This window comes from Mus pahari, chromosome 2, assembly GCF_900095145.1.
Source record: "Mus pahari chromosome 2, PAHARI_EIJ_v1.1, whole genome shotgun sequence".
Taxonomy (NCBI): Eukaryota; Metazoa; Chordata; class Mammalia; order Rodentia; family Muridae; genus Mus; species Mus pahari.
In genome coordinates, this window is record NC_034591.1 from 134,575,236 (window position 1) to 134,598,536 (window position 23,301).

Consider the following 23,301-nt stretch of genomic DNA (forward strand, 5'->3'; position numbering starts at 1 on the left):
AAAGACCCATTCATGGCTCCTTTTCTACTGCTTGTCTCCCTGTCTGACCATGAGTTCTTCCAAGGCTGACTCACGGCCTTTCCCTGCATGGTCCATCCATCCAAACACATCCCAGTACCCCAGCTGTGGCAGAGCCATGGCAATAACAACGGCCTCTTCTTTCTTCACTACCTCTGGTGTGGAATTAGTAGCACTCGATTATAAATATGACAATGCTTAGCATTTGAAAAATGCTACACAAAATTTCAAAGCACTTTTAAGAACATTATCTCTAATGAGATAATGCTTCTCACAGAAGCCTGCAGTTAAGTAGGTATAATTAGCCCTAAGTAACACATGGAAACTGAGGCTCAGGAGGTTAAGAGACCTGCCCTGGGGCACAGAGCCAGGTCAGCACTTCTTTCCTGTTAGCACTTTCCTCTGCAATTTGGGGCCTCTCCAGACTCCTTAAAGCACCATTAGCAAGAAATGATCATTAAGCAAATTGAGGAAAGAAAGAGAAATGCCAGGAAACGCATGCTTTCCACCAAACCACTGGCTTGGTCATACCTGACCTCCACATCACTGCGAGTGACTCTTGGGCTGTTCTCATAAAGCACATAGGCCAGTGCATGCTATATCTTTTATAACTGGATGCCCCTGGCCCAGGGACTAGAACATGACAGACGCCCGATTCAGTGACACTTGGCCAGCGAATGCTGAAAAACAAGTGTGATGCAAATGAATAAGCCTGAAATAAAAGGTATGCTGTGGCTATGGATATCACAAAGAGGATCCCTCAGAACTAAAGCACACTGAACATCTGGTTTTCATTTATTCAATTATAAATGGCAAAGAACGAGTTGGGGATAGGAATGCCCTCCCCCTCCAGCCAGATGGATGACAACCAAGGGCATCTAGACACACAGATACTTGGAGGTCCCCTTGTCAATGAGGCAAATGAGGTCTAGGTCACCAAAACCCAGTGTACAGAAATGGGAATTCTCATCCTAGGAGGTCACCTTCATGTCCCTCTCCATTGGGGCACATTTTCTAAGACGATCTTCCCTTCTTGTGCCTCCCAGGGTGCTCCCTCAGTGAGATCTTCTCAGGCCCACCGGAAGCCACAGAAGCACTCTCATAGAAAGCAAAGGATCCTGCAATCACTCAGTTGCTGGAGCTTCTTCTAGCCCCACAGGGACACTCCTTTGGAGGCTGGCGGCAGCTAACTAACCACCATCCCTTCCCTTGGAACAAACTCCAGATGCCTCATCGGGGCCAAGGTAAGTCTGTCCCAGCTCAAGTCGTCTAGCTGACTATCAGTGTGAGAACCACTCTGAGTTCCTCTCACCGTGGAGTCCTTGCCCTGCCCTGTTCTGCTCTGCACCAGGATTCTCCACAGGTTGCTGCCCACTGGCTCCTCACTCCTATCTCTTTGCCCTGGTTCCTGTGACACCTCCACAGGGAGCCCTGCCATGCTTACTCCCTGTCGACTCTAAACGCAGCTCTCCCTTTGCCTCTTTCAAGCTGTGTGTGATGTTCTGCGCTTATTTTATTTACAACTCTGCCTACTGGGTTCCTGGCAACATCACCAAACGAGGCTCCAGAAGGATCTTGTGTTAGGCAGGAGGTTAGCTCTGGGGACGATCCAACGTCCTCCCAAGAAAAGACTACTGGATGACAGGTGCTCCTGCTCAGAACCCTAAAACAGAATATAAACATAATGGTGGCCCCTGAATGGCGGTCAGGGCGTGAAGATAGTCACGACAATTCATTCTAGATGGGCCAGCTCAGGGCCTCAAAAACAGGATACAAGGGGCAATGAGTGATCCCAGTTCACAAGAGCTAGGTCAAATTCGAGCGACTTCCAGACTTCCTAGCCAGGTGAGTGTGCACAGAGTGCCCCTGCCCTTTCCCAAGTAGATACTTCAACTTTAAGAGCGCTTACGCCTCTATACATACTCTTGCATCTTTATATATTTACTGAGAATTCTGTATAGAGTGGGCTTCCCAGAAAAACAGTTCTTTCCCTACAAGTGCCTCTGCTGAGAGAGACACGGGGGAGAGGGTAACAGGAAGAGGGATAAAGCACCCTTCTAGGAGAGCTGCTCAGTTCAGCCCACTCTGCCTACAGAGTGGATCCTTACCAGCTCGAAGTAATCTTGACTCCTGACTCACTACTGTGTGTCTGATGAATTCTCCTTTTTCAGAAGCACAAAAATCAAGCCTGCTATTAGGGTAGTGACCAGAGGAAACTAGAGACTTCCCCCATGAGGCTGGGCAGCCTTCTTTGTGCAACTTTGTAGTCCCAACACATTCCATGAACACATCTGCCATCCAATAAGTATTTGAATCAATGTGTACAATGAAACACCAGTATCTTGTCAGCAGGGGGGGTGGGGGGAGTGGGAGGAGGAGGCACAAGTGTCCAGAACCAGTTAACTATACTCTTCTGGACACACAGAAGGCAAATGCTAGCCTGAGGTCACTCAGCAAGGGTCAAGGAAGGAGCCCAGAGATAACTGATAGTGACACTAAAAGCATATGTTCATCAGACCTACCCTCCCTGCAGAAGTGCACCCTCATCCCACACCATCCCAACAATAGCACAGCCAAGGTTGGGCAGTCACTCCTGAGGCTCCAACTGCTTCCAGGCACTGCACTAGGTTCTGTGTGCATGTGATCCCTGCTCCCATTTCCTGTGAGCAGATGCTGAACTATGTCCCTCAGAAAGGTCTACTTATGATCCCATTCTCAAGCCTGGGAACGTGATTTTATTGGAAAATAGCCTTTGTGGACCGATCAGGATAAAATGAAGTTATTCTGGAGTGTAGTGGGTCAGACTGGATCCAATGGGTGAGAACTAAGCTGGATCCAAAAGAACTAAGTGTATGAGTGAGCCCTCCAGCCACAGAGTAAGGGACAGCCATTCTGGCCTGTGCACCTACCAAAGTACTTGCCCAACTGAAGCAGCCCGGCCAGCTCTTCAGCAAGCAGGTGACAGCCATAGTACCCTGCACCCATCTTAGAAAGGTCAGAAGCTAAATTTGGAACCTAGCTTTTCATTCTTTTATATCTGTAAGTTATCTTGAGGCTAAGGGAAAAGGTTCACAGAGGAATGCGCCAGAAAAGCAGGGTAAAAATTCCAAAGACGGAATATCCACGTGGCTCTGATAGGAGCAGGGAGCGCAGGTGCAAGTTGTTGTGCACCTTTCCCATGATTCCTAAGCATCCTCCCGAGGTGACGTGCCACAGCTCACTGAGTTAGGACCTGTACTTCACAACTAAGAAATCTCAAGTCCAAGGCAGTGTAGTGACAAGGCCTAACTGGTAGTCAGTGGCAGAGGTGGGACACACCCCAGGACCATAAGAGCCCGTTCAACTTCCTCATTGTCCAGCACACAGCCTGTTAGCTCAGCTCAGTGGTATTTCCACAGTGCCTGGGCTGCTCAAAAGTCTTCAGCGAAGCCTTACTGTATAAGGGGGCTATAGAGGAGCCCTCTTAGGCCTTGAAAGGTAAGGAAAGGATACCCTTAGGATGCATGCCTACAGCTGATGCCCTTGCCGTCTCCTACCTGATGCTCCCAAACCTACCACCACACAAGTATTGACAGGTCCCAGGAGCTTTCTGAGCTCAATCCCTCTCTCTCTGTCTCTCTCATTCTCTGTCTCTCTAATTCTCTGTCTCTCATTCTCTCTCTCTCTCTCTCTCTCTCTCTCTCTCTCTCTCTCTCGTCCTGTATCAGGAAGTCTGCCCCTAACTCCAGTTCATAATACATGCTTTACTTCAGAGAAGGCCCAGAGCCCTATGTGACCGAGGACCTTAGTTAATATGAGTGCCACTGGTCCAGAGGAAAGTCAGACCTCAAAGCCACACACCCTTCCCAGAAGCCAGTGGATGACCTGTACCCTCCTCTGGTGGACACATGAGAGTTTGAAATGGCCTGACCCTAGGACAGTCAGAGACACAGCACACCCTGAGGAGCTCCACTCCTGACAGGAACTGCAGCTCCTCCTTCAGTGTCCCTGGTAAAAGGCAGCAGTGCCCATGGTACACTCACTAGTCACGGGCTCTGAGAAAGCACCATTTTCCCAAGGAGGCCCACTCCTTCCCACACCTCAGAGAGGTCATGCCACACAGCAGTCAAGGGTACAGACTCAGGAGCCACCTGCTCAGATGGGACCTCAGAACTAGGGCTTCGATTCCCAGCCTGTGACCTCAGGCAGGTGATCTTGTGTCCCTCTGCCTCTCCTTCATCTTTAAAAGAGGACAACTACGACAAATAACGTACACATACTGTGTGTCGGTAAAAATATAAATAAATAAGTAGAGGGATGCTTACAACTAGAGCAGAAGTCTGCTGGAGTTGCTGGAAAGACTAAATGAGCTAACACATGTCATGTACTCCAGACGGTGCCAACAGTGTACGTGCCGACATTAAAGTTGTCAGGAGGCACCGATCCAAGTGTCTCAATCACACAGGAACCAGGGAGAACAGAGGGAACACTGGGAGAAAGGCACTGAGAAGCCCAAATCAGTACTGCCGAGTCCCCAGAACTAACACAGCTCATTCATATGTAAGCTGGCCATCAGCATCTACTTACCTACCTTCCTTCCTTTGCTTTGCACATTACAAGCAAGGACCATGTGATGAACTTCCACAGGAGAGGAGCAGCAAGGGAAGGTGGTGGGGACTGGAGCAGTGGACCCAAAACCTTTCACACTCTGACACACTTCAAAGGCACATTGCAAACTGCCCCGTCCCCACCGTATTACTGTGAGTCTAAAAGCTGAGTTTCTCAGTGATGATGCGGTCCCCAAAAGGAGAACAAAATGATGTCACTGCTCTTTTCTGATGGACCCAGGGATTGCCATTTTATATTCTAGAAGGGCGTTTCTTCATGTAAATATAAGTTCCAAGGAGTTTGGTACCCAAGGAAAGGTTCCATCACAGGAAGACTCAACGTAAGGTAGTAGTTTCCCTAGACTGGATGAGGATGAGCAAGAATGACTGAAAGATGTATGGATGAAAACAGAGCAAGGGTCGTCATCTTTAGACTTCAAACTATTTCCTCCTGTGTGTCTATCCACGGGCAAATGCAAGGCAGGCACCGCCTGCTCCCTCTGAAATATTTAGTGTGCAAACACCAAGTCGAACAATAGCCTAGGCACCCTGAGGGTGGATTAACCACCCACTTCAATTGCCATGCTCTAAGTAGCACTCTAAGGCTCTCTGCTGGGTTTTCCCACCCTTATCTTACCAGGTCCCAGACCAAACCCAGCTCTGCTCTTCTGATGCACGGCCCTTGGGTTAAGCACCTAAACTACAGTTTAAACCTCTATGCTTCAAAATACATCTTGGCGATAAAAATTACCAAGAAATGTTCTGAGGAACCCATTCCTCCTCAAGCTGTGGTGACGGCAGGAGCTTCTACTTCCTCTGCCTGGCCTAGAAATGGGAGTTCCAAAAGCCATGGGGACACAGACACCTGTGGCCCAGTGGATAAGAACACAGACAAGCTGAAAACAGCAGTTCCATATCCTGTTATCACTTTGCACGTCCATGGGCAAAAAATTAATATCCTCTGAGCATTGGTGCAATCAATAAAATGGAGCAACAGTCATATCTAGCCCATGTCATATCTACAATATCTGAATGAATTTGTGTTCAGAAGCATATAGGACACCAACTGCACACATAAATGCACAGTAGCACTGGAAGCCGGAAGAGGGAAGGCTGGTTTTTCATAGGCAGGAGGTCACAGTCTGCCTCTGGCCTAATGGAGACCCAACTTTCCAAGTCACACAAAACACAAGGTTAATCCAGGTTGACTGGCTAAGAAACACCCTTCAGGGCAGTGGGTGGAAGTGGGTGGGAGGAGTAATTATTACCTTAATGAGATCACAGGCTTTTCCTTCCAAGAGTCTTTGCTCTCTGCATAGTCACTGTTTTCTTGTTTGTTTGTTTGTTTGTTTTTAAAGTCAGTGCTTCTCTGTGTAGCCTTGGCTGTCATGGAAAACACCCTGTAGACCATCCTGGCCTTGAAATCCTAGAGATCCTCCTGCTTCTTGCATAGTCGATTTGCAGCTACCTTGAGGCTCTATTAGTTCTGTCCTTTCTCAGTCTAGAGTCAGAGCTCTTCCTTCTCCTTTTTGCGGGTGTTGTCCGGAGCTTAAGTATGCTTTCTATAGACTTGGGACTTTTCATCCTTTCTAAAGCTAAGCTCTGCCCCTTTGCAAGGCAGCTGCTTGCTGACCTGCCACGTGGAAATGGAAATTGGAAAGTCATGGCTTTCTCTCTTCCTCCTTTCCACCTCCCTCCTCTGGGGAAGCCACAGCTTTCCTTGCCTATGGTTGCCTTCTAAATTCTAATAAAATTGTCTTCAATCTTCCTTCTAAGTTATTCTTAAATTCTTTAATTCAGAAGGCTAAAAAGCCCAAGAAGGAATCTCAATTTCTCTAGTATCACATGGTACCCAGTGTGGAACACCCCAACGTTTCTACAACATAAATTTCTTAGCTGTATCTGTGGCTATTGTGTTAAAGCAGAAGATGGGGTTGGCACCATGGCTCAGGTATAGGGCACTTGCCTCATGGGCATAAGACCCCATGTTTCATTCCCAAAACCTGCACCACACACACACACATATCCATACATACACACTCACTCACTCACACATATATGCACACACATTCACATACACATGCATACACATACATACACACTCAAACACATACACACACACACACACACAACTTTAGATAGGCTCAGTGAAGTCCTATAACAATTTGTTTAACTTCATATACTTCAAATGTATTAAGTTTGCTTTTGAAAAACAACAAGTTTGATCTTGATTTGGTGTTGGTAGGATTTTTTTTTTAATATCTGCTAATACTGTCACAGTTTCGTCTTTGAAACATTTTCTCAAACAATGGAGCAAAAGGACCAAGCTACATTTTGTTCCAGCTTTAGCTCCAATTCTCTTTCTGCCACTTGTTCACCAAGTCTCTTCTATACACCTCCATGTCCTCGTCCGCAGAGAGCGAAGCACCAAGCCTGGTGGCATTCGGTCATTTGGTCATTAACTCAACAGCCATTTATCAAGAGCCAGGCACATGCCAGTCTCTGGGGATCCAGGCTTGAACAAGATGAACTAAATCCCCACTGTAAGGAGACAATAAAAATTGCCATGTGTCACTGGGGGATTATAAGTATATGCAAATCCCTGGCACCTGGAGGAGAGGCAGTAAAGGTGTTGCAATCTCTCTGTCAGAAAAGCTGGTTAAATGTGTGACCTCAGGCCACTGTGAGGGTCTCCCCCGGGTCACTGCCCATTGCTCTGACTCCTGAACAGCACAGCTCTTAAGACAGCTCCAATTCTGATTCTGTTCATACCCACCTCCTGGTTTCATTGCTGCTGCTGCCGCCGCCGCCCCCGCCGCCGCCGCCGCTGTTGTCTGTCTGTCTGTCTTGTTTGCTCTCTGAAAGTCTTTTCACATGCACTGGCCTAAGCTTTCTCTCACCTTAAAGCTGGCTGCCCTCTGCCATCCTGTGCTGTCTCTCTACATGAATGAAGAGGTATGCAGAGGCGAGCGGGGGCAGTATGGCTGCACAGTACGAACATCACTTACTTACAAATGGCGCCTGCTGAATTGGGATGACACACAGATGGCAGCATTGAAGCCCATTTGTCATGCTGCTGTTGTAGCTATGCAAATGCAAAACCACCTCACTCTCAGGCAAACTTGACTCTGGAAGTAACTGCAGCTCACTGAGAAGAGTGTAGAGAAACCCACACAGGCACTGCAATGTCAGTCATTCCTCAGACTTGGCCAGCAGGACTCACACTCACCTCAGGACTTGGGGCAGTCCAAATACAGGCCAGTCTTCAACCTAGTGCTATCCAAGGACAAACAGAGACCCCGAGCTGACTGTCTAGGGGCAGCAGGAGGGGGACTGAAGTCCACAGAACTGTCCCTCCAAGGATCCCTTCCTATGCATCAGAATACCAAATACCCAGATTGGTGGCCTGGAAGCTGACTTCTGACCACCTCTGAATCCTTCTAAAGCAGACCCCAACCTGGGGTGCAACAGATTGAACATACTCCCAGAAACCTCGGTGATGGTCTTTAGTTCTAACGGACAGAAGTGTTTGCTGGTCCAGGGCACCAGGGCATTGCTCCCTGCTTCTCCCACAGCAGCCCATTTAAGCTTCACAACAGGTCAGGCAACAATTTCATCACCCCAATTTACAATAACAATATGAGGGACTATAGTGTTCCAAGTTTGTCAGCCCAAACTCTGGAGAAGAAAGGCCAGGCTCATGTATTCCCCCTCTTGCTCTTTCTTCCTCCCTAATGATGCTCAGAGCCTGGCTCCTGCTTAGAAAAGTACATGGCACATGTTCTCCGCAAACAGTCAAATGCCAGCACATCTTCTTAACATTCAAACTCCAGCCAAGTCTTTGTGAATTTCAGGGTTCAGGGAGACTCGGACATTCTGCTCGCACAATAGGTTCTCTCAGCTGGCAAAGGCTGTTCACCAGGTACCAGAGAATTTACCTACAGAGTAACAGCTGTCCGCAGGTTGGGCTCACAGTAGCCGTGCTATAAATGATGTACTTCATAGTGGGTGGCATGGTCAACACCAGGACAGTGATTGGTAAAGAAGAAAATATCATGTCGCTGGCCAGGTCAGCCTCACTGGGCTTCATTGGTCTCAAGAAAAGATAACCAAGACACTGTAAGTGTAACGCTATAGGCTAGATGCCGCATATGATGCGTAAACTTACTTAGGTGAAAGAGCTGCCTTACAAACAAAAATACAGCTCTACTCTGGATTGCCTCTCATCTGTTAACAAAGTAAGCAAAGCTTGAGAACTGGGGGCGGACGGAAGCTGGTAGAATGGTAAGAGCAATGGTGCACAGGAGCAGGCGCGCGTGTGAGTTTACAGGCTCTGCACTGGGGAGGGGGACACACTCTTGCTACACAGGTTGTTCTTGCACCTGGCAGAGTGTGAGACCCCTCAGCAGTTGGCATGTGTCACCTTTCTGTTTGGATCTTAGAGAGACTTGTGGGGGCAACAGAAGCCGACTGTGTAGGGAGCTGAAGGTGGAGTCACACATACAATAGAGAACATTCTCCATCACTGTTCTCGAAGAGCAACGCATGGCCCCCCAAAACACAGGCTCCATGGATCCTATCCAGACTCAGGGAATTGGGGCAGCTTAGGGAACATGTCCCCCGCCGCCACCACCTCCAGGAGAGTTTGAGAGCCGTGGCTTCAGACACATCTGTCTCTCACTGAGTATCCAGTTTGATTTTTTCTTTTTTTTTGTAAATTCTAGTTGGGGGATATTGTGTGGTTGAAAACAAACCACCAACCCCACCCCACCCCCCAATATCTCCTGAAGCTAGCTAGTCACCCTAAGAACAAGTTCAACATGGATTCCTTATTACCACCTATCGGCTCTCAGTCTCACACTGAGGCAGATGCAGGGCTTAGCCATCCACTGATGCACTGGTCTAAGAACAGCTTTGATTTCTGTGCCTAACCAGAGCTGCTTCTGAAGCTCCTTCAAGGTAAGGGATGGGACCAGAGCTCCAAAGGAGAGCAGCAGGGGAGAGAGGCAAACACTTTGAAGAGCTAGAGTCAACGGGAGGAGCTCCTGTTTCGGGGTGACACTCTGGACAGGGGAAAGATTTCTTTATTTTAAGAAACAAAGTCATATCTCCATTGGCTGCATGGACTACAGGTAATGCATTCTGCATAATGTCTGGAGCCATGTCACTATTCAGAACTTGGTGTCTATATCTGGGACCTTTGGAAGCCATCCCCAATACGTGGCCCCACACTAGCCATGAGACACTGAAGGACCTCACCCCAAACACACATATACAGAACACTTTCCCACTACAGGTCTGCAACTAATTGTAAAAACTGAGAAAACTGCGTAACTCTAAAATCTGTATCTAATCTAGTAGTTTTTAATGCTTCCACCCTTTAATACAGTCCCTCATGTGGTGATGACCCCAACTGTAAAATTACTTCATTGCTACATCAGAACTGTAAATTTGCTACTGTTCTGAATCGTAATGTAAATATTTGATATGCAGGATATCCTATATGCAACTCCCCAAAGTGGTCATAAGTTGACTCTTTGGAAATGTCAATGGTTTGGAAGAAGAGGGATTTCTTCCCTCCCCCACCCCCCACCCCTTGACAGCATCAGCAGCCACAGTTGAAGTCACAGCTACAAGAAGGAGAGTCCCATAACATCTCTGCTTCTTCTACACCAATCCCAGCCAGGAGCCCAATCTCAGCTAACTAGAAGGCACCGGTGACAGAGGAAGACGGTGGGCTTGGTGACTAAACATGCTGTGGGAAAATCACATGAGAACTACCAATGTCCTGGCCTGGGCAGGAGAAAGTGGAGATTTCTCTGCAGGCTTTGCTGGAGCTCTCCGGGCAGCCCCAGCTCTGCCAAGCACATTCCAGAGCTGGCCTCACATGCCCAGACCAGCAAAGGCCTTTGCATTTGCAATGACTTCACACTCAGCCAAAAGTAAACATACTCTCCGCTTTTTCCATGGACAAATACTAACCTCAAATTGCCAGGGTTGGCCTCTCTTAAATCCAAATAGCAAGCCACCTTTCCCAAGAAAATAAAGCCATTTTTAACTCAATGATACCTCTTGGCCACACACACAAAAAAATACTTTGCTAAAAGCTTCCTAGAAATTATTTATCATGCAATCATGCAATGATCAAGCAGGCAAACCCTAACAATGGAACAATGGCACTCAAAACACTCACAACTGATGATCCAAGAATGCGCACTCCAGCGAACACCTGCACTCAAGATTTAAGCAGCGCATCTATAACACACACTGCTTGTAAGACCCACCACTCGCACACACATATGCGCACACACAGCTCACAGCCGCCTGATTGGAATATTCTTCTGAAAGTAGTCTGTATTAAGGCAAGTGCCAATTTGAATAAAAAGCAAAATGGACCGGAAGATCTGAGCAGCGTCAAACCTTGGCACCTGTCAAACACACGTCTCACATCTCTCCCACCTTGCACGCCAAATCTGTGTCCTTCATTCAGTTGTCTAACAAGCAATAAGCCACGCCGAGGCTCGAGACTTACCAGGTTGGAGTTGGTGGCGTTGGAGTCGTCTTCCGGAAAGGGAATATAGATTGCTAAGGCCACACAATTGGCAAAAATAGTCAGTAAAATAATTATTTCAAATGGTCTGAGAAAGGAGTTAAGGAAATCAATGCACTGTTAACACAAGTGAAACAAACACACATCTCTATATGTTTTTTAAATGAATCAAAGATTCTTAAGAATTCTGTTTAAACAATGCATTCCAGGCCCCATGTATTTTGAAGAGAAACACATGCCTTTTAAGTGCGTCTAGTGGACCCCCGCCAAAATCTTTTCCTAATATGTCAAGAGCAGTGGAGGCCAGTCGCGTGCCAGAGTAAACACAGATTTCTAAATAACTTCTTCTCCTCTTTTATTTATTTAGATTACATTTGATTTCATTTCCCCTCATGTGGGCTTGGGGGAAAGAGCCCTGTCTGCCCCAGGAAGGATTCCCCACAGGACCCCATTTCCATGTGGTTTATGAACTGTCACCAATGGACCCAAGCATGCAAGGAAGAGCAGTGGACTGGGGTTTTAAACAAGTGGCCCTTCATGGAAACCTACAAGACTTTGCTTTTCAGTTTTTGGAAGCAAGGTGGAGAATTTTACCTCCCTGGAGTTTAGGACTCCCCAAAGCCTGGTAGGATATGTGCTGTGGTCTCAGAGGTAGGGACTGTATCCCCTTGTCTGTTCAGCTCCACATAGGACATGATAACAGCCTGGGCTATAAAGCATCCATCAAGGGTCCACTCGCTATTAACAGTACACTCTGATGGTCTCTCACCGTGACCACTTCATAGAAACACCAGGACAATATACGGCGAGTACTAATTTAATGTGGTAGCACTTGTCTACTGAGACAACACCACACCCACCACTGAAAGCAAGGACGTCCCAATCTTGGTTCCCACATCCAAGTTCCTAGCCTCTTTCTCGGAGCCTCTTCTAATTAGCTTCCTATCGCTATGATAAAACTCTATGACCGAAAGCAATTTGGAAAGGGAAAGGGTTTATTACAGTTTGCAGCTCGTAGCCTCTCACAAAGGGGAGTCAGGACAGGGACTCAAGCCAGGAACCTGGAGGCAGGAACTGAAGCAGAGCTCCCAGAGGATGCTGGTTATAGCCTTGCTTCTCAGGCTTGCTCAGCCTGCTTTCTTATACAACCCAGGACTACCTGCCAAAGGGTAGCACTGCCCAAAGTGAGGCTGGGCCCTCCCACATCAATCACTCATCGGGTAAATGCCCCACAGGCTTGCCCACTGGCCAATCTGATGGAGGAGTTCTTTTCATTGAGGTTTCTTTTTCTCAGATGACCTGAGCTTGTGCTAAGTTGATAAGACTAACTGGCACAGAACCTAATGAGAGGAAGGGACTGGATGAAAATTGTAGGATAGAAAAACTAACTGTGCTCACAGAAGTAACAAACTCTGACTCATGAAGAGGCCCTAGAGATTATCTAGTCCAAGTCTTTTGAGGCCCAAAGAGGCTAAGAAATATCCCCCAAGCAACAATCTAGTGGCCATGCAGCACTGGAATCAGATCCCCTGACCACCATATGCAGTGCCTGTCTCATGCCACAGTCTTCAAACTTGAATGCATGAATCTGCGTGACTCCTTTCACGATGGATTGCCCAGCAGCCCCGTGGCAGAGCTGAGGATGCCCCCTAAGACGTGCCACGGTTGAGATGTGGCTTGGTATCACAGGACCAATCGTGGCCATTATCACATCTGTCCAAGATCCCCAGGAGGCAAGAAGCAATGCCAGGCCCAGAACCCAAGCATCGCAATAAGTTCTCACAGCCTGCTGCCCTGAGGGGGCCAGGGTGCAATAGCCATGGAGGCAGGAACTAGTATTAGGGCTGTGTGGTGGCAAGTCTGGCAAGCCTCCAGAGCCTTCATGTCCAGCTCTGTGATGTCCATACTCCCAAGCACCGGAAAAGAGACAGTAATCTCTTCTGCTAATGGAGGTTTTGCTGTGCCTGAAGTCATCGGGTTAACCGCTAGAGTGGGGCCCAGACCCAGAAAGTCGGTTACTAAGTCAGTTTGGGGACCACTTTGTGCTGATCTGCCTGAGGTGGCCATGCGGGCATTTCAGAAAGCTAGTTCTCCCAACCCGCATCCCCTTCTTCTTCACCAAGCCCGAACCTGCTCAGGACAGTGACTCTCAGCCCAAGCTGCAAGGTCCCATTCTCATTGTCTGGCGCCCTGTCAGGAAGGAGCAGCAGAAGACACCTGAGCCAGGCCCCCATGGCCCCATGGATATCTACTCGTCAGGTGTCCTCGCTGACTGTACCAGTCAGGAAGCCAAGCTTGACATGTTTCAAGTGCTAGCCCCCACCTTCCCTGCTCCACGCACAGAAACATAAAAGCAACCCACCCATCGCCATACACTAACGCCCCAGGCTGATGCTGGAGGGTACTGTATGCCAAGAGGACAAACAGGCAGCCTGGGAGAGCTGCAGCGGGGATGCAGAGGAGCGCCCAGCAAGCCTGATACGACCTCTCCATCCTTTAACCTTCCCATCAGATGACAGGCCCCGCCTTTGCAAGAGCTCCTGAGTACAGTCTCTCTCCTTCCCTGTCCTAGGCCATCTGGAGCTAGCACATAGCTCGTCTACCGGCTGCATTCCCTCCTTCTCCCCAGGTGGGAAGCACCTTCTCTCAGGAGGGCCAGGCACACTAATCATGCAGCCAGGGCTGCAGATTCAGGCTCCTGAAGAGCTACACTGGAGTGTGCTTCCTAAGTATCAAGTTGATAGCTCTCTCTATTCCCACCCAGTAACTATCTATTCCCGCCTAGCAATTTACTGTCTAGTACCACAAAGTAGCCGTCTCATCCCACCTGATAACTGTCCTGTCCAACTAATAACTGTCTATCTGGTCCCACCTACTATCTACTAACACTTATTAGTAACTACCCAGTCTTGCCTAGCCCTCCGCCACACTATCTAGCACTGTAGCTTGGAGAGTTTGGGAAATACACAGATTTTGAAGGTGGGAAATCTGGATTTAAAACCAACTTTGTCAACGTCTGTTGTATGAATTAGAGGGGGGTGAGGATCTTTGGATCTCAAGGTCTCCCTGATCTCCCTTCACAGTGGTTATCCACAGGGTCCCACGTCTCTTATCCTGTGGCTCTGAAGGCAGCCTGGTGGGACTGCCTTAGCTCAGCTTCTCACCCACTCATGGACTATGTGCGGTTTTGCAGACTGGACATTTTGGCAGCAGCCCTTGCTTAGCACTATATCCTATTATAGTTACACTTGGGAAAGGAACTCAAATATTCCAAGAAGGAGTGCTGTTGGCTCCACAGAACTTCAGCTCTGCCCCTAGGTCATCCTCTTTTACCTTCCAATCACTTCCAAAAGTTTTTCATCTTTTCCTAGAAACTCACAAATAAAACCAAACACTCTAGGAGGGTAAGAAGTATGTGACCTTGTGTAAATGAGCTGAGGCTTTTTTTAAAAGATACTCAGCACTAAGTCTCAGGATTCTAGAACTGTCTATTCCGGGTCACGTGACCTGGAGAGTTTGATGTGACTTACTCCATCCCTGGTGATAGTCAGGGTCGAGCGCTGATGTTTTTTATCCAATGCAACTCCATGATGCTCAGAAGTTAAGACTCGTGTCCATGGTAACAGTCCATCCCTTCAAAGACATGCTTTCTAAAGTCCCCTCTGCCCTTTTCTGTGTGTTCAGAGTAGATACATGTTATTAGAGATGATGTTTTCAGTTTTGGCTATACCATAGCCTTGCCTCTGAACTCTGTAGGATATCTGGGGAGTAGTGGGACCTGTGGGAACCTAGAATTTGCTAAAACTTTCCTGGTGATTCCAATGCAGTGCCCAGGCTGAGAACCTCTGGTCCCCAGTGCTAGAGGCACTGACCACTATGTCCTCATGTGTCTCCTGGCCCATTTACACTAGAAAGAGGTCAGGCTGTGAGCCGCCACAACACAGTGACATAGGAAAGAAAGCTATGAAGAAGCAGCATGCAATAAGCAACAAATAGCCACGTAAGCGGGTCCCAGGTGACTTGAAAGCAAGTTCATATTCCACACTGTCTTCTCTAAGGTCACTTGCAGGAGGAGGAGAGCCTGTCCCCTCTCTCAAATGCTTGGGAGTGAATGTGTTTAGACTTAGATTCTGTCTGGATTTTGGAATCTCTGCAGATTCATAATGAGATGTCTTGGGAATGGGACCCAGCTTATGTATACCTTACCCCTACAGACAAGGCAAATTTTAGTGTCTGCATTCTGACTGCTACCCACCACATAAGATCCATTTGTGTCATCATGTTGATACTATAAAAGGTTTAGATTTTAGAAGAATTCATATTTCAGATCTTTGGTTCAGAGATGCTTGTAAGACCAACAAATTCTGGGACCTTGTCCTGTGAGCTGGTGACTCATGGAGTCTAGCGGGGAGGTCTGGAATCTTGTCACTGCAGCAGTAAGGAGAAGATAGCCTTAACATGACCAGCACTAGTCTATGCCTGGTAAGCCCCAGAGGGCCAGCCTCTAGGCACAGGTCAAAGGAACACCTCAGCCGACCCACAGCATAAAGGATATTTCCATTCAACAATGCTTATGCATGCCCTCCGGATGGGGTTCTTCAGAGTCAGGCAGAGCAGAGCCCGGGGCGGCCGTGTGGCGGTTGTGCCCCCCTGCTTCTTGGGTTTCCCATACTGCTGCCGCTTCCGCTGTGTGGAACTGACGGTAGAGATGGTTGCGTTGCCAGCACTGCCCATGAGCTTGGCCTGCCGGGCGGCATCGATGGCTGCCTGCCAGGACAGTGCTGCCCCTGGAGTAGGGATGTGCTCGGGAGCAAGTCCTGCAGCTGCATTGGCATTCATGTTGGCATGAGCTGGGCGTGGGCTCCCATAGTTGGAACCTGCGAGGAGAGAGAAGACAACAGTTACTATGGTGAATACAGGAGCACTGGGGATACATTTGCGATTCTAGACACAATTTTAGATAAACAAAGAAAAGTCTCCCTCCCCCCCCCCAAGCTATTGCAGGAACTTGGGAGGTGACATACAAAAGCACCAATATGTATGCTCCAGGAAGTACAGCCCCGAAATCTATTCCAGGTTCTGTGTGACCGAGTTCAGCCAGATGATCTTGGGCCTGTCACTCTCTCCTCTAGTCTCACTGACCTGACTTAGGCAGACCAGAGGTAAGAAGCATACGTTCACAGCACTGAACTAGTTAGAAAGTATATGGGGACCGGTGACATCAATGCAACTTCTGACCCTTAAAATATATATTCATAAGAGCGCACAAATAAAAGGATATTCGTTTAGATAGAATGGGGAAAGAATAAAAGGAAGAAGATGAGGATAAGTATGGGAATTAGGAGGAAGGAAACGAATGCATGAGCAGTCGGTCACCCCAGCACCGAAACTGATGGTGCAAAGACACAGTGCACCCCAGCGTGGGAAACTCTAAACTCTGCGGTGAGAGGGTTATGCCAAAGGAAGCTAATATCTAGTGAAGTAATCTGGGTGTTGAATGCCCTCCTCCAAGACTATATCAGTATAGTTCCAGGGAGGCACCATTGGGAGGTACATTAGTGGTAGGGTCTTCCCTGAGCCATTTTCTTCTACCACTGAGATGATTAAGTGACTGCAGTAACCTAGCTCCTTCTCAGTTAAGATGAGTCAGTTACCTGTCTCACCCAATCCAAAAAGACCCAACCGACGTGCTTGCACAGTGCTCAACACACTTGCTGCCTTCCAAGGTCTCTGCCCTCCCCATCGCCACCGCAACAGAGGTAATAAACGTCAACTAGAAGCCAAATGATTGACATCAGTATCCAAGATGCTGATGACAGGGTCCTGAGCCTTCCCTGGCACAACGGCAAATCGTACCGTGGTAGACGATCATGTCCTCCCATGGACAGAGGAAAGGAACAGAGAAATGCACAGACGCTATGTGCTTATTACCACCCACTGGCTACCAAGGCAGGCACATCAGGGCTTCTCCGGCACCAGCTGTCATGAGCCACCTGCACAGCTGTTGGGTGACATCTGTGGCGTTAGACTTCAGCCTCCTGCCACAGGCAACTGGTAAAGTGTCTCTGTTGTGCCCACTACCCTGGCACACTCACCTCACCACACACTCCCTTCACACTCTCCCCTTCCTCTGCCCAGTGGCACCAGGCAGCTCCTGCACCTCAGGAGCACAATCTGTTTACCAGACTATCAGGCTTGGGGAGACTAGACCTCTCCCCGAGTGAGAAGTCCCCTCTCTCACAGCTTAGCACCACGTGCTCATCTTTCAATATATAGATGCTGAGTATAAAGGAAGGAAGGTCCCAAAGGCTGGGGACATAGGCCCCAGAGCAGAGAGCTGAGAGTGTGGGTTTAGATTAGCCAAGGCAGCTGAAGCAGGGCTGCTTGCCTAAGCAGCAAGATAAGTGTCTCCATTCAACACCCAAGCAAACAAAGGAGCCTGTGACTCATTAAAGGTCACAAAATGAGACAATGGAAGATTTTGCTGCACTCAGGGCTCACGGTGAACTGCCAGACTCTATCCTTCCCTCCTTACCTCTTTCAACACCCCACACACGCACATGTGTGTGCACACAAGCATGCACATACATTCATACACACCTCCTCCTGAGATTTGGGGTTGAGCAGAAAGTGGTATCTATATTAATGATCAGCAGCTCTAACACTAACACCTATGGTGACTTCCCAGGGAGCCTTCCTGGTGACAGAGAGTGGAAAACATCCCTCTGTCTTTTTCTGACACCAAAGTGAACAAGTCCAAAATGTCCCATCTTTGCTTGCCAAATTGGGCTGGAACTTAAATCTTCCTGGCTCTGTTCTGTCTGTGGTATGCAATTTTGACTTTGTAGATTCTATTTGGCATTGACGAAGTTTAGTGGACACTGTTTTACCTCCTGGACTTATCTTCCTCTACTTTTATTAACGCAGCCATGTTCCCTACCATGCCTGGCATACCCCAGTTCCCTATCCTCGCCAGTTCATCGCTTTCATGTCTCTCAGATAAGTTGCCTGTTCACAAAGCAAGCAGTTCCAGAGCTTTGGGATGACAGAAAAACCCAGTGTGAAAACCAGCAAGGGGTCCTGGGCACCATGGGCATAAGGCAGGGACTCCCTAAGCAAGCCAAGAGGCACTTGGATGGACTCCCGAGCTCCCTCACACTCCATATTGAGACTTATTCCCAGAACACGAGGTTACCTCTAGGCCATACCATCTGGAGAAAGCACATGATAAGAGGCCTGAGTATGCAGAGAAATAGAATATCACCTCCTCCCTCACCTAAGGACAAGAATACAGCTATCTTAAATACCGCTATAGCCTTTGAATGGCAAAGGCTGGTCTCACTATAAATGGCCACATGCAGGAAAGAGAGAAATGTATTCTGCAAGGTTAGTCTCCATGATGGATACATTTTAAGATCACTGTGGCCTTGGCTTCTCCAAGTCGCTTGCCCATCCCGACCTGAGGTTCTAGGAGAGCCTAAAGGACAGGTGCAATGGGTAATACACCTTTCCATGTGTCCTAGGAGTGGGGAAACTTCCGTCTCTGTAGCAAAGGTTCTGAACCCAGAGTAACACCATGAAGGTGGGACAGACCCACATTGTTTCTCTGATGCTTTTTGTTAGCACCAAATCACCACCCTATGCAAAGACAAATTTTCAAATTATAAGGCTGATCCAAAGCTTTGCCTCCCAGCTGCCAGCTGAACTGATGCCACCAGCTAAGTCTGACCTGGCTCCAGCCATACTGGGCTACATCCCCTGATGCTCTTGTGCCCAAGAGAACCCCAGAACTGCAGCTCAGCAGGCAAGACCCCATAGAAACACGTAAGACCTCCACAGCACCAACCTCTTCCAGACATAAGAAAAATGATTCCTGTTTGTCCAATGGCTGGGCTCCCCTGAAGACAGCAGCATCCCTGCCTACTTCACAAAGGTGTTAACTCTTCTCAGAAGAGCAAGGACACAGCAGGGCCCCAGCACATAACTATTAGTCTCATACCGCCCTGCTCTACAAGGGCCCAGAGAGAAGTCCCAGTCAGAAAATGAACACAAGCTTCCTTACTGTCAACATTAGAGTAGCTTGGTGCTGCATATCTCCCAGTCAGGACTATGTCCAATAACGACACCGTGGTGTTTAAATTCTCCATCCCAGAGGATGTTCAACATCTATTGCTAGTGACTATAATGCTGATGATGTCCTGATAAGCAAGAATGTCATCACAGTTTGTATCATATGGCTCACACACTCTGTCTTCATTACAAGAAGGGGTCAGATGAGAAGAACTTGAATCACTGGAGATATGGTCTTGAGGGAATATTATAGCCCACCCCTCCCTGTCCTTCGGTTTCTCAGCTACCATGAAGTAAAAGGTCTGTGTAAGCCATACTCCTTGACCATAATGTACCGTCTCCGCAGATCCAAAAGTACTGAGCCAACGGGCCATGGACTGACTCTTCTAAACTGTGAGTCAACGTAAACTGTTGCCACTTACATGCTGTGGCCTCTGGTGTGGTGTCGTCTTAGTGACAAAGAGCTGACTGACACAAGATAGGCCACAGATAAACATTAAGCATTTACCTGATGAAGTCTGTCTATCTACACCTGATGAAGTCTGTCTATCTACACCGTAAGCACTGTGTTCTTTCCCTTACTCTGTGGATAGGAGGGGAGCTCTGAGGAGAGAGAGGAGACCAGCATTTTCCTCTTCCCATGCCACCACTCTAGTCCAGGCCACCATTCATTTCCTGCTGCGGGAATCCCTGAGATTTCTCTCATTTCCAGGTTTCCCCCTCTCCAACCCAAGCCTCACTCACAAGCAGTCATGATGATCTTTTAGGAAATATAAACACTAAATCAGACCCTGTAATTCTCCTACATCAATCATTTTCAAACCCAAAGCTCCAGTCATGTTTCTTGAAACCTGTGCATGCCAGCCCAGGCCAACTTCGCTGGGAGTATTGCACTCGGTCTCCTTTCATCCCTCAAACATGTCCGGTTCTTGTCAACTATGTGCGTTTGCGTATACTTAGAAAGTTCTTCCCTCAGCCCCTAGTGCTTTCTGTTCATATTCTAAGCCTGGCTTTAAACAACTCTGTCTTAAAACCTCTAATCCCGCAGAACCAGGCAAGACTTCCAGTGGAGGGATCGGAACACCAACCACAAAACCGGCAACCTACACTTTGTCCTGCCAGCAAGATATGCTGGAGTAAAGGCGGCAGAGAGATTGCGGGCGTGGCTAACCAACAACGGGTCTAGCTTGAGACCCACACCATGAGAGAACGCCTATCCTTGACACTGCCTGGAGGACCAGAAGCCAGAGGCCAGATGGCCCAGAGATGTAGGATAGAACCAAGAACACCTGGGGAAAAAAGAAGTAAAGAAATGGTTTTGCCTGGACAGGCTCCATTCAGCCACTGATGGTAACAGATGCATTGACCCAGAGTCAAACATTAGGCAGAGCTCAGTGAATCCTACGGAAGAAGAGGGGAAGGATTGTAGGAGCTAAAAGGGTCAAGGACACCACAAAAACCCCACAGAATCAACAAATTGAACTCGCGGGGGCTCACTGAGACTGGACCAACAAGCAGGCCACCTGCTTGTGTCTGACCTCAACCCTCTGTAGATATGCTGTACTTGTGTGGTTTAGTGGTTTTGTGGAACTCCCAACAGTGGGAGTGGGGGCTATCTCTGATGCCTTTGCTTGCTTTGGGGACCCTTTTCCTCCCACTGGGTTGCCTCATTCAGCCTTACTATGAGGGAAGTAAGTGCCTAGTCTTATTACAACTTGAGATGCCATAATTGATTGAGATCCCTGGGTGGCCTGAACTTTTCTGAAAGGAAATGGGGGAGGAGTGGATGGGAAAGTGAAGGTGAGGAGGGCGTGTACAGGAGGAGGGGGGGGGAATAACTTGGTCAAGATTAATATATGCAAGAATAAATTAATTAGAAATATTATAAAAAATCTGTCTATCTAAGGACACAGATCCTAACCAGAAGGATCCAGTATTCCTGCCACCTCCCTCCTCCACACTACCCTTAGGTAAAGAGGCTCAGATCCCTGGGCAACATAAAGGGATCTCTAATGAGCCACAGCATGAAAAAGGTATGAGCTTCAAACATCATAGCCTCCTCCTGTGGTCATGTGACTTCTGCCAGAAATAGACCTGGTGACTCCTGAAGAATGCCTAAGTGACTGGCAGATCAGAAGGCAGCTTGCCCCAGGAAGGAGAAGGCTGCAATGGCTGTCCTGCTGCAGTCCTTGTCACTTAAGTCCCTGAATACACAGCAATGGCCTCCTTTTGGGTCAGGGGTCACCAAAAACCTTTGCAGCCATCTACAAAGATGTATTCTGCATCTATCAAGCCCTCATGGGTGACAAGGGACCCACAGAAGTGTAGTAAAACTGATGGTGCACTGGCCTGAGCCAGCACACACCTGGTGACTGGAAAGCAAGAGGACCCTGTCTCCTGGTCTTGAGCCAGCCAAGACTATCCACCAACAGCTTAGAGGCTATTATCCACAGATGAACCCAGCAGGCCTTACAGGGTCACCCTGTGGCATGGAGTGACAGGCAGACAGCTGGCATGGATGCTCTTCCAGCATCTTCCTACTGCCTTCCTACCAGAGACAAAGACCTAAGTCTCAGTTGTCCTGAAGCCAGAATTCCTAACGCACCTTTGAGACTGCACAACTAAGACCCAAAACAAAACAAAACCAGACAGGGCAGGAATCTGTTCACTGGTACAGTACTTCCAGGTCCTGCCAACAGCTTCCTAACCCCATGGGCATTGGAGGCCGTGACGTCCCTAACTTCCTACCAAGTGCAGATCCCTTGACTTGTTCTGCAGTGTTCTTCAGATGTCATTCCTACAAGACAGTCCTAGGGCCTCCTCCCCCAACTCTTCCAGCGAACTCTAAAGTCCTTCCATTCCTGTGTCCTTTCTTCTTAAAATCACCACAGCTGCTCAAGACACGTCATCTTACAGCACCGTGCTATGCACTACAGCTCTGTTGTTGTTATTCGGGTTTGGATTTTTGTTTTCTAAGACAGAGTCTCACTCTATAGACCTGGCTGAGCCTCAAACTCACTCGATAGCTCAAGCCAATCTCAAACAAAAGGTCATTCTCCTGCCCCAGCCGCCCAAATGCTGGGATTACAGGTATGAGCCACTGTTCCCCAGTCCAATCAATCATCATGTTTACGGTAGTGAAAATGGGATGTCATTTCGAACTATCCAATATGGTGGCTGTCAGTCAAATGTGTCTGTAAAGCACGTGTAATGTCTCTGGGACAATGGAGGAAGCACATTTTAAGTTCTATTTTGTTTCAATTAATCTCCATCTAAATAGACACAGACTATCACATTGGACAGTACTACTGTGCACTTGGGGCAGAGCATGGTGAAGACTGGGGTATGAGGTAGGAAAGAGAATAAGGAAGCACTTGGTTTCTAAGCAGGGAAGGGGAGCTACCAAGAATGGGTCTGGATGTGATAGACGGGTGGCTTTTCTTGAACTAACCACTGCCTGCAGAAAGACCTACCAAAGCATAAAGATTCTCAGCTCTGACAGACAATAAGCCTGTGACTATCTTTACCTGTCTGACACTCAAAAAACCTAAGTGTGGGACAATTCTCCTCAATGGGCTGATAGACACCTGATATTGCCCCCAGGCTGGGAGGGGGCGGTTCCCTTGAGTGTGTCTGCTGTGGAGTTGGGCAACTGAACTGCTTGAACACAGTCCAGCAGTGTTCCAGTTCTTCCTCGCCTTTCCAGAACAGAAGGGATGCGGAGAGCAGTCCCGTGCCCAGAGTTGTCCCATCTGTTCCACCTCGAAGGGGCAGCGAGGGGCAAGGACATCTGCAGCTTCTCCCCAACTCAGCAGATCAGCTGCTGCCTTAAATAGAGCACCTTCCTCTTATGACCCGCCAAAGGCAGAGAACCCGAGCCCCTCCGCGGCCACAGTAACCAGAGGGTGGCCCTGCTGACAGCACCCGCACCTTCTCAGACCAGCACGGAAACCGCCTCTCTGCAGTGTGGCAAGTCAAGAAGGTGACAGAGGAAAAGGAACCTCCATAGAGAGTCCTACTGAGGAAAGAGCCATCTGCTCCTGATCAAGGTTAACCTTTCCCCACTAGACACTAATG

The 23,301-nt window shown here is 48.3% G+C and overlaps 1 protein-coding gene across 18 annotated transcripts in view; it reads right to left on the reverse strand.

The window, feature by feature from the left end:
• The window catches only part of Cacna1c (calcium voltage-gated channel subunit alpha1 C), a 568,982-nt gene that overhangs the window by 442,800 nt on the left and 102,881 nt on the right, over nt 1–23,301 (reverse strand). For all 18 annotated transcript variants that reach the window (XM_029535125.1, XM_029535124.1, XM_029535115.1 and 15 more), the window contains 2 exons: nt 15,710–16,031; nt 11,137–11,242 (listed from right to left, as the gene is read on the reverse strand). In XM_029535125.1, the coding sequence (XP_029390985.1) occupies nt 11,137–11,242; nt 15,710–15,993 (390 nt within the window). In that variant the 5' untranslated portion in view covers nt 15,994–16,031. Of the gene's footprint in view, nt 1–11,136; nt 11,243–15,709; nt 16,032–23,301 lie in introns of those variants that run through there.